Here is a 15,317-nt window from a genome sequence, read left to right as displayed (position 1 = left end):
ATCCATTCAGTACAGCCCTTAAATACAGCATAGGAGTCAGTATAGATGTGGACAGGAGAAGTAGATTCAGCCTCATGCTGAAAAACACTCCAGACTGCAATCAACTCCCCCACTTGAGCACTACCTTCCCCTTCAGTAATTATCTGTTCATTGGTATCCACACTGAGTGCCACAGATCTGTACTTCCAGGTCTTCCCTTCCCGCTTAGAGGAGGCATCTGTGAACCATGCATTCAGTATCTGTCCAGAGAATGTAGGTGCTATTTGTATTACGGAGGACGGTTTGTTAGCCTCCCAGTCTGGACCCATTTCCTCCTGGAAGGTCAACATTTTGGTGGTTCCCTCAGATACTGAAAAGATGTCACAGTAGTGCTCTATCTGGGCATACCATTTCCTCACAGAGGCTCTTTGGGCCACCCCTTCAGGTGGTGGTGTTCCTGCCAGAATTGTCTTAATTACTTTGAATGGGCCTCTAAGTACTATTTGTTGCTGTTTAATGGTCTTCTCAGCTTCCCGCAGGGCTAAACTAACCACAAACAAACCCTTTTCCCACACCGTGTATCTTTTTTCTGCATCCTTAAAACTACGACTGTAAAATGAAATTGGTCTGACAGGGGCTTCTGGACCCTTTTGCCATAAGTGTACTGATAAGCCAGACTTAGCAAATCCCCATTCAATGTGCACAGGGTCAGTAGGGTGAATAGGACCAAGAGCTTGGTGGGCAGTGGCTTCAAATATTAGCAGCTGTAATGCTTCTTCGTGGGGCTCTTCCCACTGCCACTGAACGCCTTTGTGTAACAAATCATATAGGGGTCTTGCAATAATTGAAAAATCAGGAATATGTTTCCTCCAAAACACAAGTAATCCTAGTGCATGTTGCAAATCCTTTTTGGATTCTGGCATTTTGATCTGGTCCAGGGAGGAAAGGGTGTCTGGTGGAATACAGGTCATTCCCCCCTTCCACCAGATTCCCAAAAACTTCACTTCACTTGAGGGCGTCTGTACTTTCTCAGGTGGTATTCTCAGCCCCAAATTTTCTAGATGTGAAATTATATTATCCTGGGTTACTCGTACCCCTTCAATATCTTCTCCTGCTACCAGAATGTCATCAATATATTGGTAAACACTGACCCCTGGCTCTAGTTGGACCTTTTCCAGTTCCTGTGCCAGCGCATGGTGGGCAAAAGTGGGTGAGTGCTTAAATCCCTGTGGGAGACGTGTGAATGTGAATTGTTGACCACCCCATGTAAAAGCAAAGCGGTCTTGGTCCTCAGGTTGCAGCGGGACCATAAAAAACATATCTTTCACATCCACTGTACCCATAATCGAGTGTGCTTTCTCCTGTATTGTAGCTATGAGTTCAGCAATATTTGGCATTGCAGCTGTTAGTGGTTCAGTATTGGCATTAAGCCTGCGGTAATCAATGGTCAGCCTCCATGTCCCATTAGGCTTTCGTACAGGCCAAACTGGGGAATTGAAAGCAGAGTGGGTGGGAACCACAATGCCCTGTTTTTTTAAGTCCTCCAGTACAGGCACTATTCCTTCTTTAGCTCCCAGAGGTATAGGATAAGGTTTAACATTTGTCAGCTTTGAGTGAGGTAGGAGAGGTACGGCTTTCAGCAGCCGAATGCTCATTATGGGAGACCCAAAAGACCATTTTCGCCCTTTGTTGTCTGACCAGGTTTTCCCTTTTAAAACGTCAAGCCCTAGGAGGTTAGTTGGAAACTCCCCTACGACCATTGACACCTTAGTGTCCTTATCTTCCCCCGGCAAGCGTAACCGGATGGTTGCTAATGCCTGTGCATGGGTTTGACCCAGGGCGTCTGCTACCAGCAATTTTTGTTTGGAGGGCACCACTCCACAATCAGTAGCATCCTTCGTTTTAATAGCTGAGATCTGAGCCCCGGTGTCTACTAAAAATGTAATAGGAATTTGTTTTGGTCCTACAATGCCAGTGATTAGTAAATCGCCCTGGCCATTTTCGGTGAGCTGACGAATATACATCCACCCTTCACCCCTCCGCCCACCATTGGGGGGTGAAGACTTCAGTTTCCCTGAGGCTGAAAAGAAGGCATGCCTTTATTCTCCTCAGACAGGTCTATTAAGGGGGGTGCAGTGGGCTCAATTTTCTGATTGGGCTCAGGCCAGTTCTTCACAATCACTTCTAATTGTTTTGTGTTTAGCCCATCTATCACTTCTTTGGGGATATTTTTCTTTAGACCTAAGTTCCACCAATATTGCCGGGTATTTGTGTGTTCCCTGCCCCCTGTTCCAAGCCGGCTGGGGGCACGGTTAAACCCCTGGGGACTTGAGGGCAAGTGGTTCAGTTTTACATGCCTCAAGCCCCTAGGGTCAGTTTTTTTAATTTCTTCAGGGATACTATATTGCCTGGCATAGTCTAATAACTCCCTTCCGACCTCCTCCCACGTCCATGGTTTCAAGTCAGGCTGGCTGCCTCCGTGTGCTAAATTATGTCTTAGAGCAGCCTGCATCCTGGAGGAAATTGGGGTATCAGCTATTTCTTTTTGGAGCTGGATGCCTCTTATTTTAAGCGAGTCGGGGAGGCCCCTAACCAGGGCAGTCATTCTGTTTGCGTCTACCAGGAGAGAAAGAGGGGATTCAAAATGATGTTTTAGTTCCCTTTCATATATCATCTGCAGGCATGCAGCCTTTTGCACATTCTCCATTATCTGATTCATCCCTCCCCGCAGAATTAGGGGTTCACCCCTCTCTTTTGGATCAAACCCCCCTGCCCAATAGGCAGCTCTTTGCGTAAGACTCCAGGGTCCACTTCTGTTTTTTGTAGTTAGAAAAACATTATCACCCCAATAGCCCATGGCTTCAGCTTCTGTTAACAGAATCTGATCACCTCCAGTTTTTGAAACTCGCCAGACATATTCCACCTCAGATTCCCCAGCAGAGCGTGCAAATTCTTTACGAATTTTGGCCAATTCAGTTGAGGAGAAAGGTGTTTCTTTGGTTGTGATAGTGGGGGTAACCTCCCCATCCTCATATAAAACTTCAGTTTTAATGAGAGGTCTGATATGCGCAGCAGCTTCCTTAGCCGCTGTCAATTCTGCCCGAGGATATATGGGGGCAGGATCCGGGTAATCCCCCTCCTGTTTTGCTTCCAATTGAAGTTTAAGATCTGCTACTACATTTTTTAAAGTAGCCACATGGCTTTGTAGTGCGTCTACTAAGCCCTGCAAAGAGGAAATAGTCTTATTTTCTTTCTCATACCACTCCTCTTTCTCTCTCACTGCAGCTGCTAAACAGGCGCCTAACACTGCACAAATAAAAGCTTTCCCTTTTCCGGTTTTTGCCTTGGCTTCCTTTTGCAGAGCCAAAATACGATCAGCCACACTCTGGAAATTATTCCAGTTTTCATAAGCCCAATCAAGACCTTGTATAGATGGGCGGGCCCCGTGAATTTCTAAAAGGTTAAAAAGCCTCTCACACCGGGCCATCTCTTTTGTTTCACAAAGCATTTCTTAATGGGGCACTAAGTTTCACAGCGGATTCAGATAAAAACACTGTTTGTACCAGCAAAATCTTCTCCAGGAAAAAATGCACAATAGATTTCCCAGGAGAGGTCACACACAAGAAAAAACAACAACAACTTGGGCTTCTCAAGGAAGTCACACTATTTCCCTGAGTGAACCCACACTTGCAAAAGCTTCTTAGCTTTTGTACCTCAATTTTTTTTTGTTACACTAGGATAACAACCTTGTGATTCTTAGGGAAGAGTTACTCTGTTTCCCTGAGCGAACACACACCGGCAGAAGTTTCTCAACTTTTGCTGCAATACTGGGCTTCTCGGGAAAGCCACACTTTACAAATATCACCAACACTGGGTTTCCTAAAAGAGGGTACTGAGAATTCTCGGGGAGGTCACACTATAAAGTCAACAGTTGTACCCCAGATAATCTTCCCCGGGAATGCACACACAAATTTAAAGCAGGGTACAGAGGATTCTCGAGGAGGTCACACTATAAAACCAACAGTTGTACCCCGGATAATCTTCCCCGAGAAAGCACACACATTTAAAGCTTTTGAGAACTCCCACACAGTCTCTCTGAAAATTTCGCTTCGTCCTTCTCCGGCCACTTCCCTCGCGGGCGAGTGGAAACGCGAATCTGGACTCCACTCTCGCTTCGTACTAAAAGTACGTCTCAGGCACACACACACATTTCGGGGTTCTCAGAAATGCAATAATTTTGCTGTGATACTTTTCACTGCACGGGAATCCTGCCGACTACGCCATTTAAATGTCAAGGTCCGGAGACATTAGATGTCTCGGTCCGGAGACACAGTTCTTTTAAATATTCCCGTGTTGTGAAATTAAAGGCACAAACGAGGCCAAAGTATCAACAGCTAGACTATTTATTAGATAAAGTGGACATAAGAAGGGAGAGGGAGAAAATGGAGAGAGAGAGAGGGAGAGAGAGAGGGAGAAGAGGGAAGGAATTAGAAGGAGAAAGTCAGAAAGAGATTATATTACCAACGGTCAGGGGTGGTGAGAGTCCAAGATGCGTTGCGTTGCCCCGTGATGTTATGGTGCCGTCTTCTCTCTTCTTCCTTGACAGTGTCACTCAGGTCTTTTATACAGTTTTTTAGTCCTCAGGCAGGTGTTGGTATGTCAGGTATTCCAGAGGCAAGGAAATAATCCAGGTATCTGTTCCCCCGGAAATCTTTCTGTGTATCGCTGTGTATGTGGGCAAGATTTTTGGATGGAGGCGAGGGGGGCCTCCGTCCCCCCCCCTCCATTCAGACAAGTCTTCCCACATTCCTTTACACAGGTGGTGGAAACCATCGTATCACCCTGCCCAAGGTACTTGATGGGCGGGAACCGCCCTGTCCAAAAAGCGTGATGGCTGGGTCGTTAGGTCCATTGTTGTCACCCTGCCCAAGGTACTTGATGGGCGGGAACCACCCTGTCCAAAAAGCGTGATGGCTGGGTCGTTAGGTCCATTGTTGTAGTCCGACGTTATCATGATGCAATCACAAGCTGATTTGCATCCAGGATTGGTAGACAGGATTAGTCCGATGTGGTAGACAGGATTCTTTCCAGTGGCTCTGCTATCAGTTTATCTTTGTTGATTTACATTAAGAGAGACAAACTTCTCGTCTTCCACAGGCTCCTCCAGGGTGGAGTAGAAGGGAAGGAGAACCTCCCTTGACCTGCTGGGTCACACACTTCATAATGACTCCCAGGACATCATTGGCCTTCTTGGCACATGGCTGGCTCACTGTAGAGCTTCCTCCAAAGATTCTCCTGCTTCAAAGCTCGGTTTGAAAGTGCTTCAGTGAGACTCCAGTCACTGCTTAGACCTGGCAGACTGTCTCTGCAGAGAGGCAACTTGCAGGTCCTACAGTCATGGCTTTGCATTTCTCAGCATCCCAAACACTTTTCCACCAACAAATGCTCTTGAGCGAAGGCACTCAGAGCAGCATCAAGTCATTAGCATATGAATCACTTGACTCAAGTTCAAAGGAGAGCTCTGAACCTTCAAAGCCATTTCATCATCTGCAGAGGAGCTCTCCCTTCACACCATGTCTTATGCTCCAGTGAGTATCTGTGACTCAGAAATGCAGTGCGGCACCGAGCGCAGAGCCTACGTGCGACGAGCAGCCCTCGCTCCTCTTGCCTGGCAAATAAGCACCAAGCCTGCTTAACACAACTCAGTAATTCAAGATGAAGAGGAGATGAGGGCAGACACAGCTAGTGAGCAGCCTTGCTGTGCCAGGATAATGATTTACATGTCAGTTATTCTCGCCCGAGCTCTTTAAGTGCCTAGGAATAAGTCAACATGGTAGATAATTTGCTGTCACAACTCATGGAACAGTCAAGCTACTTAGACACCAAGTTGAAAGAGCAAGCTCCATCCTAGACTTATGCAGAATATCAGGCCTGTGGCATTTGATGTAAATGATGAGGGGGCTGGAGCACCCTTCCTACAAAAGCGAGGGACCTCGTCCAACTGGACAAATGGGCAGAGGCCAACAGTATCACAGTATCACTTAGGTTGGAAAGGACCTCGAGGATCATCGAGTCCAACCTATCAACACAGACCCCATGACTAGACCATGGCACCAAGTGCCACGTCCAGTCTCCCCTTAAACGCCTCCAGGGTCGATGACTCAACCACCTCCCTGGGCAGCACATTCCAATGACAAATGACTCGCTCGGTGAAGAACTTCCTCCTCACCTCGAGTCTAAACCTCCCCTGGCACAGCTTGAGACTGTGTCCTCTTGTTCTGGTGCTGGTTGCCTGGGAGAAGAGGCCAACCCCTTCCTGGTTACAACCACCCTTCAGGTAGTTGTAGATGAATGCCAGGATGGCATTCATCAAATCCAAGTGCCAGGGGCTGCACTTTGGCCACAGCAACCCCAGGCAGTGCTACAGGCTGGGGTCAGAGTGTTGAGCTGGAACCTCCTGTACTGCAGTTTCCATCCATTGCCCCTTGGCCTATCCCAGGGCACAGTGAGCAGAGGCTGTCCCTGTCCCTTCCTTCCTGACCCCCAGCCCTCAGCTCTTGATAGACATTGATCAGATCCCCCTCAGCCTTCTCCTCTCCAGACTCAACAGCCCCAGGGCTCTCAGCCTCTCCTCCCCAGGCAGTGCTGCAGTCCCTTCAGCATCTTTGCAGCCCTCCCTTGGACTCTCTCCAGCAGATCCCTGTCCCTCCTGAGCTGGGGAGCCCAGAGCTGGATGCAATATTCCAGGTGAGGTCTCAGCAGGGCAGAGGGGGAGGAGAACCTCCCTGGCTCTGCTGGACACACTCCCCTGAATGCCCCCCAGGACCCCATTGGCCTTCTCGGCCAATGTATGCTCAAATTACAGTAAACTTCAATCATTCCTTTTCTGAAAGTGCCTGCAGCTCCTGGCCAGGACTCCTCTGGCCAGGCAAGGAAACCCATCTGATTTTTGCCAGATTATTTTAATCAAGCATGGCAGCATGTAGAAAGAGACTCCCAAGTGCATCTGCCTGCCTCTTCCACTGCTCACTTTGAGTGACTGAATCCAAACCACAACAACCCCAGGCAGTGCTACAGGCTGGGGTCAGAGTGGCTGAGAGCAGCCAGGCAGAGAGGGACCTGGGGGTGCTGGTCGATGGTAGGCTGAACATGAGCCAATAGTGTGCCCAGGTGGCCAAGAGGGCCAATGGCATCCTGGCCTGCATCAGGAAGAGTGTGGCCAGCAGGAGCAGGGAGGTCATTCTGCCCCTGTATGCAGCACTGGTTAGGCCATACCTTGAGTCCTGTGTCCAGTTCTGGGCCCCTCAGTTTAGGAAGGAGGTTGACTTGCTGGAAGGTGTCCAGAGAAGGGCAACAAGGCTGGGGAGGGGTTTGGAACACAGCCCTGTGAGGAGAGGCTGAGGGAGCTGGGGTTGCTTAGCCTGGAGAAGGGGAGGCTCAAGGGAGACCTCATTGCTCTCTACAACTACCTGAAGGGAGATTGTAGCCAGGTGGGGGTTGGTCTCTTCTCCCAGGCACCCAGCACCAGAACAAGAGGACACAGTCTCGAGCTGTGCCAGGGGAGGTTAGGGTGGAGGTTAGGAGGAAGTTCTACACAGAGGGTGATTGGCCATTGGGATGTGCTGCCCAGGGAGATGGTGGAGTCACCATCCCTGGAGGTGTTCAGGAGGAGACTTGATGGGGTGCTTGGTGCCATGGGTTGGTTGATTAGGTGGTGTTGGATGATAGGTTGGACATGATGATCTTGAAGGTCTCTTCCAACCTGGTCTAGGTCTATTCTATTCTATTCTATTCTATTCTATTCTATTCTATTCTATTCTATTCTATTCTATTCTGTTCTATTCTGTTCCGTTCCGTTCCGTTCCGTTCCATTCCAACTGTGTAAATGCTGCTTCAAATCAGCTTGCCCATGACATGCACAGCTCGTGCTGTGCAGGGAAACATCCATGTCCCTTCTCCCAGGCAAAGGAGATTGGAGACAGTAGCATGGGCAGCCAGCATTCAGACACTGCCATGGACAGCTGAAGGAGCTTTGCCTCCATTGTGTCATCTACCTCCAAGCCTTTAAGAGTAATGTTGTAAGCTGTTACACAGAACAAGAGGACACAGTCTCAGGCTGCACCAGGGGCGGTTTAGGCTGGAGGTTAGGAGGAAGTTCTACACAGGGGGGGAATTGCCCATTGGAATGGGCTGCCCAGGGAGGTGGTGGAGTCACTATCACTGTAGGTGTTCAGGAGGAGACTTGATAGGGTGCTTGGTGCCATGGTTTGGTTGGTTGGGTGGTGTTGGGTGATAGGTTGGACTTGATGATCTTGAAGGTCTCCTCCAACTGGGTTTATTCTATTCCAGCCTATTCTAACGTTGCTGTCATATCTGGAGGAAGTCTTATTCTGATCTAATTAAATGTTCCTGGTGGCATAGAAAGACTGGGGATGGAAATTATCACAGTATCACGGTATCACTAAAGTTAGAAGAGACCTCAAAGATCATCGAGTCCAACCTGTCACCACAGACTTCATGAATAGACCATGGGCACCAAGTGCCACATCCGGGCTCTTCCTAAACACCTCCAGGGATGGTGACTCCATCACCTCCCTGGGCAGCACATCCCAATGGCCAGTCTCTCTGTCTGGGAAGAATTTCTTCCTCACCTCCAGCCTAAACCTCCCCTGGTGCAGCTTGAGACTCTGTCCTCTTGTTCTGGTGGTGGTGAAGTAGCAGGCACCTCATCCCTGTGGCTCTGGGCAGCCTGCTCTAGTGTGAGGTGTCCCTGCCCAGGGTAGGGGGGTTGGAACTGGAGGACCCTTGAGGTCCCTTCCAACCCTGACACTTCTGTGATTCTATGATTCATCTCTTGTGGTGGTTTGAGGCTGTGCCTTTAACATTTAGCTGCAGATTGTGAGCAGGACAGTAGAAAAATACCAACAAATGACTGCTGGGTGTGAAAAGGAAAACAGAAGGTTATTCCAAACAAATTCCTTTGGGTGAATGTCTGGGATCAGAGGAGCTGAACCATAACGATTCTCCCCAGTCCCATTCCTTTTCTCTTCTCTTCTGGTCTTGGCTGTTTTGCTTGGCTTGGGAGATGATAACTGCTTCTGGCTGGCCTTGGGACAAGGCTAACCAACTGCTTTGCTCTCTCTGCTTCTCCCTCTCTGGGACAGGAAGGTTTGGGGGGACAGTGGAACAGCTCTCCCTGGCCTTGTGCCCAGAGGGGTTTCCATGTTGTTTGCTAATTGTGAATCCCTGTATCATATTGTACCTCCTGGATATTTTGTGCACATTCCCTGCACTCCAGTGCAGAGTGCAGTTTGTGCTTGTAAATGAACTGCATTTGCTTCTGACTGAGTTGGTCTGGCTGACAGTTAATGCTGGGGGGAATCCTCAACCCACCACAAGGGAGAAAGCCTCCAAAGTGTTATCCTCCACCAGCCCATTCCAGCAGACAGTTTTCTCTGGTTCCTGCCATTTTTGAATGTGTTGATTCATTTCAGCAGGATGAATATCTCTAGGGGGCTCATCATTCATTTGTGTTGAATCCCCAACATGCAGATGCTGTTCCAGAGAATCCTGGAAAAATAGCTGCAGATGAGCTGTCATCTGGAATCAGCATGATGGAATTCATACATCATCTACTTCTGACACCCCTGCTGCAAATTACTGTTAGATTTGATTCCACCTTTCATTTCAGCTCCCCTTCCAGCTTAAATACTGCAACATCAGTGGTATTCTCCAGGGATCAGTGCTGGGCCCCATCCTGCCCAATATCTTTATTGATGAACTGGATGAGAGGCCTGAGTCCCTCAGCAGTAAATTTGCAGATGACATCAAGCTGGGGGCAGGAGTTGATCTGTTAGAGGTTGGAAGAGCTCTGCAGAGGGACCTCGACAGTCTGGACAAATGGGCAGAGTCCAAGGGCAGGAGATTGAACACATCCAAGTGCCAGGTTCTGCACATTGGCCACAGCAACCCCAGGCAGTGCTACAGGCTGGGGTCAGACTGGCTGGAGAGCTGCCAAACAGAGAGGGACCTGGGGGTACTTGTGGACAGCAGTTGAACATGAGCCTACAGTGTACCCAGGTGGCCAAGAAGGCCAACGGTATCCTGGCCTGCATCAGGAACAGTGTGGCCAGCAGGAGCAGGGAGGTCATTCTGCCCTGTGCTCAGCACTGCTCAGGCCACACCTTGAGTCCTGTGTCCAGTACTGGGCTCCTCAGTTTAGGAAGGATGTTGAGATGCTGGAAGATGTCCAGAGAAGGGCAACAAAGCTCGGGAGGGGTCTGGAGCACAGCCCTGTGAGGAGAGGCTGAGGGAGCTGGGGTTGTTTAGCCTGGAGAAGAGGAGGCTCAGGGGTGACCTTGTTGCTCTCTCCAACTCCCTGAAGGGAGGTTGTTGACAGGCAGAGGTTGGTCTCTTCTCCCAGGCAGCCAGCACCAGAACAAGAGGACAGAGTCTCAAGCTGTGCCAGGGGAGATTTTGGCTGGAGGTGAGGAAGAAATTCTTCCCAGCAAGAGAGATTACCTATTGGAATGTGCTGCCCAGGGAGGTGGTGGAGTCATCATCCCTGGAGGTGTTTAGGAAGAGCCTGGATGTGGCACTTGGTGCCATGGTTTACTTGATTAGATGATGCTGGATGATAGGTTGGACTGGATGATCTCAAAGGTCTTTTGCACTGGTTAATTCTGTTCTATTCTAACAGGTAGGAAGAGATCCAAGCTCCTGGGGATGTGCATCGCCATGGCACCATCCTGGGGCCTCTGCTACCTTTTCCATTTGCCTGCTCCCTTGGCCACACAGATCATAAACCCATGGTTCTTCTAAATATGTGGAAAGGAATACAACTTTCACATCCTAAGCTAAAAGGCATTGCTCATCCCTCTGCCAAACAAGCTATTGCTCAGCTGTATGCTGCTCATGGTGCCAAGAACACACTTAGCTGATTCATGGTACTAAAACCCACATGGCTCAGGCTATGCAACTGAACAAAGATGTCTGTGGTCATGGCTTTCTCCTCTGTCTACCTGCATGGCTTCTAAATGGAAAGTCCTAGCACAATACTTAGCCTTAATTAAGAGTAAATTGGTTAAAGCCATAGCCTGGGGGATGGTGCAGTACTGAAACCAAAAGGTGAAGGCTTTGTGCACTTTTCCTTCATGTCTTTTATAATAACACTGCTGTGAGTCACAACAGCTTCAGGACTGGGGCAGGGTGGCTGGAAAGCTGCCTGACAGAGAAAGACCTCAGGGCATTGTTGGACAGCCACTTGCCTGGGTGGTCAGGAAGGCCAACAGCAGCCTGGCTGGGATCATAGAATCATAGAATCACACAATCAATAAGGTTGGAAAAGACCCCAGAGATCATCAAGTCCAACCTGTCACCCAACACCTCCTGACTACTAAACCATGGCACCAAATGTCACATCCAGTCCCCTCTTGAACATCTCCAGGGATGGGGACTCCACCACCTCCCTGGGCAGCACATTCCAATGGCCAATCTCTCAGTGAAGAACTTTCTCCTCACCTCCAGCCTAAACTTCCCCTGGCACAGCTTGAGACTGTGTCCTCTTGTTCTGGTGCTGGCTGCCGGGGAGAAGAGACCAACCCCCACCTGGCTGCAACCTCCCTTCAGGGAGTTGTAGAGAGCAATGAGGTCTCCCCTGAGCCTCCTCTTCTCCAGGCTAAGCAACCCCAGCTCCCTCAGCCTCTCCTCACAGGGCTGTGCTCAAGGCCTCTCCCCAGCCTTGTTGCCCTTCTCTGGACACCTTCAAGTCTCTCAATGTCCTTCTGAAACTGAGGGGCCCAGAACTGGACACAGGACTCAAGGTGTGGCCTAACCAGTGCAGAGTACAGGGGCACAATGACTTCCCTGCTCCTGCTGGCCACACTGTTCCTAATGCAGGCCAGGATGCCCTTGGCCTTCTTGGCCACCTGGGCACACTGCTGGCTCATGTTTAGGCAGCTGTCAGTCAGCACCCCCAGGTCCCTCTCTGTTTGGGAGCTCTCCAGCCTCTCTGACCCCAGCCTGTAGCTCTGCCTGGGGTTGCTGTGGCCAAAGTGCAGCCCCTGGCACTTGGATTTGTTCAATGCCATCCTGTTGGACTCTGCCCATCTGTCCAGTCAGTCGAGGTCCCTCTGCAGAGCCCTTCTGCCCTCTAATGGATCCACATCTGCTCCCAACTTGAGGTTTAGGTGGGACATGAGGAAGAGTTCCTTTTCCAAAATGGTTGTCCAGCCCTGGCCCAGGCTGCCCAGGGCATTGGTGGAGTCCCCATCTCTGAAGGGGTTGCAAAGCTGTGTAGGTGTGGTGCTGAGGGCCATGGTTTAGTGGTGACCTGGCAGTGCTGGGTGAAGGGTTGGAATTAATAACCTTAAAGGTCTTTTTCAACCAAAGCAATTCAATGGTTCTACAACTTTGCCAGCACAAGGATATGCAAAATTTGAAGCCCATTTAAAAAATGTGTTGCCTGGCTTTGCCTCTGGAAGTGTTTTTGAAGCTGTAATGGCATGAAACACAAATATTTGGCTGAATTTCACACCTGTCCTTTCCTGCTAAAGCGTAACATTTAGGGGGGGCTGTTGCCAGTGTAACATGGGGTGTAATAACCAAGCCAGCTTTCTTTGCAGTGGTTATTTTGCACACAGACAGCTGTTGTGGAGCTTGTGCAGAGCAATGTTTTATTGACTGAAAAATAAATATAATTAAGAATTCAGGGCTTAGGTTACAAATTCCTCTACCTTTGGCAGGCTTGTTCTGGGTGCTAGGAAATATTTCTTGCCAGAGAGGGCTCTCAGCCATTGGAATGGTCTGCCCAGGGCAGTGCTGGAGTCACCATCCCTGAGGGTGTTCCACCAGCTGTGGAGCTGGAGCTCAGGGACATGGCAGCAGGGACAGGAGATGGCCATCCCCTTGTGCTAAGCACTGGGAAGGCCACACCTCGAGGGCTGTGTTCCGCTCTGGGCCCTCCCTGCAGGAAGGACACTGAGGGGCTGGAGCCTGTCCAGAGCAGGGCAGCAAGGCTGGAGAAGGGCCTGGAGCACCTGGGCTAGAGGTGGGGCTGAGGGAGCTGGGGGTGTTCAGGCTGGAGGAGAGGAGGCTGAGGGAGACCTCCTTGCTCTCTGCAGCTCCCTGAAGGGAGGTTGGAGTGAGGAGGGGACAACCTCTGTGCCTTGGTGGCAAGGGACAGGAGCAGAGGCAATGGTCCCAAGGTGCAGCAGGGGAGGCTCAGGCTGTAGGCTGTAGGCTGTAGGCTGGGGGCCTACAGGAAGGCTGGGGAAGGACTTCTCAGGATCTCAGGTAGTGATAGGACTAGGGGGAATGGAATGAAGCTGGAGGTGGGGAGATTGAGGCTAGATGTGAGGAGGAGGTTCTTCACCATGAGAGTGGTGAAACCCTGGAATGTGTTGTCCAGGGAGGTGGTTGGGGCCCTGTCCCTGGAGGTGTTTAAGAGCAGGCTGGATGAGGCTCTGTCCAGCCTGATGTAGTGTGGGGTGTCCCTGCCCATGGCAGGGGGGTTGGAACTAGATGATCCTTGTGGTACCTTCCAACCCTGAATGAAACTATGAAACTATGAAACTATGGATACTAGGAACTATTTGTTGCCAGAGAGGGCTCTCAGCCATTGGAATGGTCTGCCCAGGGCAGAGATGGAGTCCCCATCCCTGGGGGTGTTCCAGCAGCTGTGGAGCTGGAGCATAGGGACATGGTTTGGTGTTCAGCCTGCAGTGCTGGGTGGAGGAGCTTGGAGGTCTCTTCCAACCAGATCTATTCTGTGATTCTGTCATTTCCTCTTAAAATTAGCGTCATGGAACCATTTTTGTTGGAAAAGACCTTTAAGATCCAGCCATTCTCTAACTCCACCAAGGCTGGATGCTAAACCATGTCTCTCAGCACCACATCTGTGCATCCTTTGAGCACCTCCGGGGCTGGGGATTCAGCCACATCCCTAGGGAGCCTATTTCAGTGTTGTCCTTGTATTCTCATCAGATTGCTGGATCCCAAGTCTAAGCTTTACCCCCTAGGTATCCTGGCTGCATACGTCCAGCCAGAATCACTCCCTGTTTCCCTTTGCCAGCCATAGGGCAAAGGAATAAATCTCAGCTCCTAGCAACAACTGCAGAGAAGCGTGTTCACCTTCAAAGAGATGAAAGGCAGGCACCTCGGGCAGCATGTGCAGCCTGTTGAAATCATGCATTAGAATTCTCCTCAGGTGTGCTACTCCAGAGTTTGAGCTACTAATCCAGGTGAACGGCTCTTCATGTCTTTCGAGAGAGGCAGCAAACAAGGAGGTGGCATTCACCAGGCACTTGAGAGCCATCACTGGAGGAAGGCAGGAAGCAGAGCATAGCTAAAATTAACTTTTTGTCACATACAAACTTGCTTTAATAAACTTTCAACCTGTCAAGACTGCAGCTTTTAAGGTCCAGCACTTCAGTGCCTCTAATACTCTTCTTGACGTTTGATGTATTATATGAGGAGCCTCAGGTGTAAAATGCATTGTAGACAAAAGACTTCCTTGTCTCTGAAAGAAACTCATAAAATGGTTGGATTGTCAGGAAAGTGACAGTCAGTAAGGGACAAGAATGCAAATGGAGTTAGAGCTGTGAAAGTTCCTGAAGGAGACAGGCACTGAGCACAGTGGTGGTCTGGAAAGATCTTTGGACTTACCTTCTCCCCTCCAGGGAGCTCTCCTCCTCGATTGCACTCTGCAGACCCTAAGGCCAGCAGAGAGAACAAGGCTTGAGCAGATGTAGTGGTTTAAGCCTTAACTGGGAGTTAAGAGCTCAGATGGGGGCAAGGCTGAGAATCTCTCCCCTGCTCCCCCCTCCTCCCTCCCAACAGAGAGGAAAAAAAAAAAGGGAAAGAGCAAATCCACCAAGCAATAATTTGGAGTCAGCTTGGAAGTAGAGAGGTAAAGAGTTTTCTTTAAACAATAGATATAGAACAAAACAGGTGAGGTTCACAAGGGCAAGGAACAAGGATGGATGGGAGGGGGACAAAGAAGAAGAATACAAAACCAGTCTCTCTCTGAAGAGGCACAGAGGCAGCAGGGAGAAGGATCAGGCCTGATCACGTGGCAGAGGAGCAGGAGGGCAGCTGCAGTAGCTCTCATCCAGGAGAGGCAGGAGCTAAAAGGAGACTCTAATGACTCCAATGCCTTCCCTTTTATAGCCTAGCTAGGCATGGAGGGGGGGAGTGGAACAGACTCAGTTTCCCAGGGGGAAAACACCCTGCAGGGAGGGCAAAGCACTCACAAAGCCTCCACCCTGCTTTGTTTCTTTTCAGACTGGGCCTTAACCTACCACAGCAGAGTTAAAAACTGAGCCAAAGGAGAAAAACAC

At 49.8% G+C, this 15,317-nt stretch overlaps 1 protein-coding gene across 1 annotated transcript; it reads right to left on the bottom strand.

The window, feature by feature from the left end:
* Positions 1-2,044: 2,044 nt before the first annotated feature.
* On the bottom strand, positions 2,045-5,128 carry LOC137452386 (uncharacterized). Its single transcript, XM_068160759.1, has one exon. The coding sequence runs from the start codon at positions 3,485-3,487 to the stop codon at positions 2,045-2,047; it is 1,443 nt and encodes a 480-aa protein (XP_068016860.1). The 5' UTR covers positions 3,488-5,128.
* Between the last annotated feature and the right edge of the window lie 10,189 nt (positions 5,129-15,317).

This window comes from Melanerpes formicivorus, unplaced genomic scaffold (genome assembly GCF_026170545.1).
Source record: "Melanerpes formicivorus ecotype bairdi unplaced genomic scaffold, bMelFor1.0.p_v2 SCAF_52, whole genome shotgun sequence".
Lineage (NCBI taxonomy): Eukaryota > Metazoa > Chordata > Aves > Piciformes > Picidae > Melanerpes > Melanerpes formicivorus.
Note: the sequence above shows the minus strand (reverse complement) of the source record. Positions and strands in the feature narration are given on the sequence as shown.

Bases quoted from the DNA above. Each gene is read 5' to 3' on its own strand.
- LOC137452386 (XM_068160759.1), bottom strand. From the start codon at position 3,487: ATGCTTTGTGAAACAAAAGAGATGGCCCGGTGTGAGAGGCTTTTTAAC.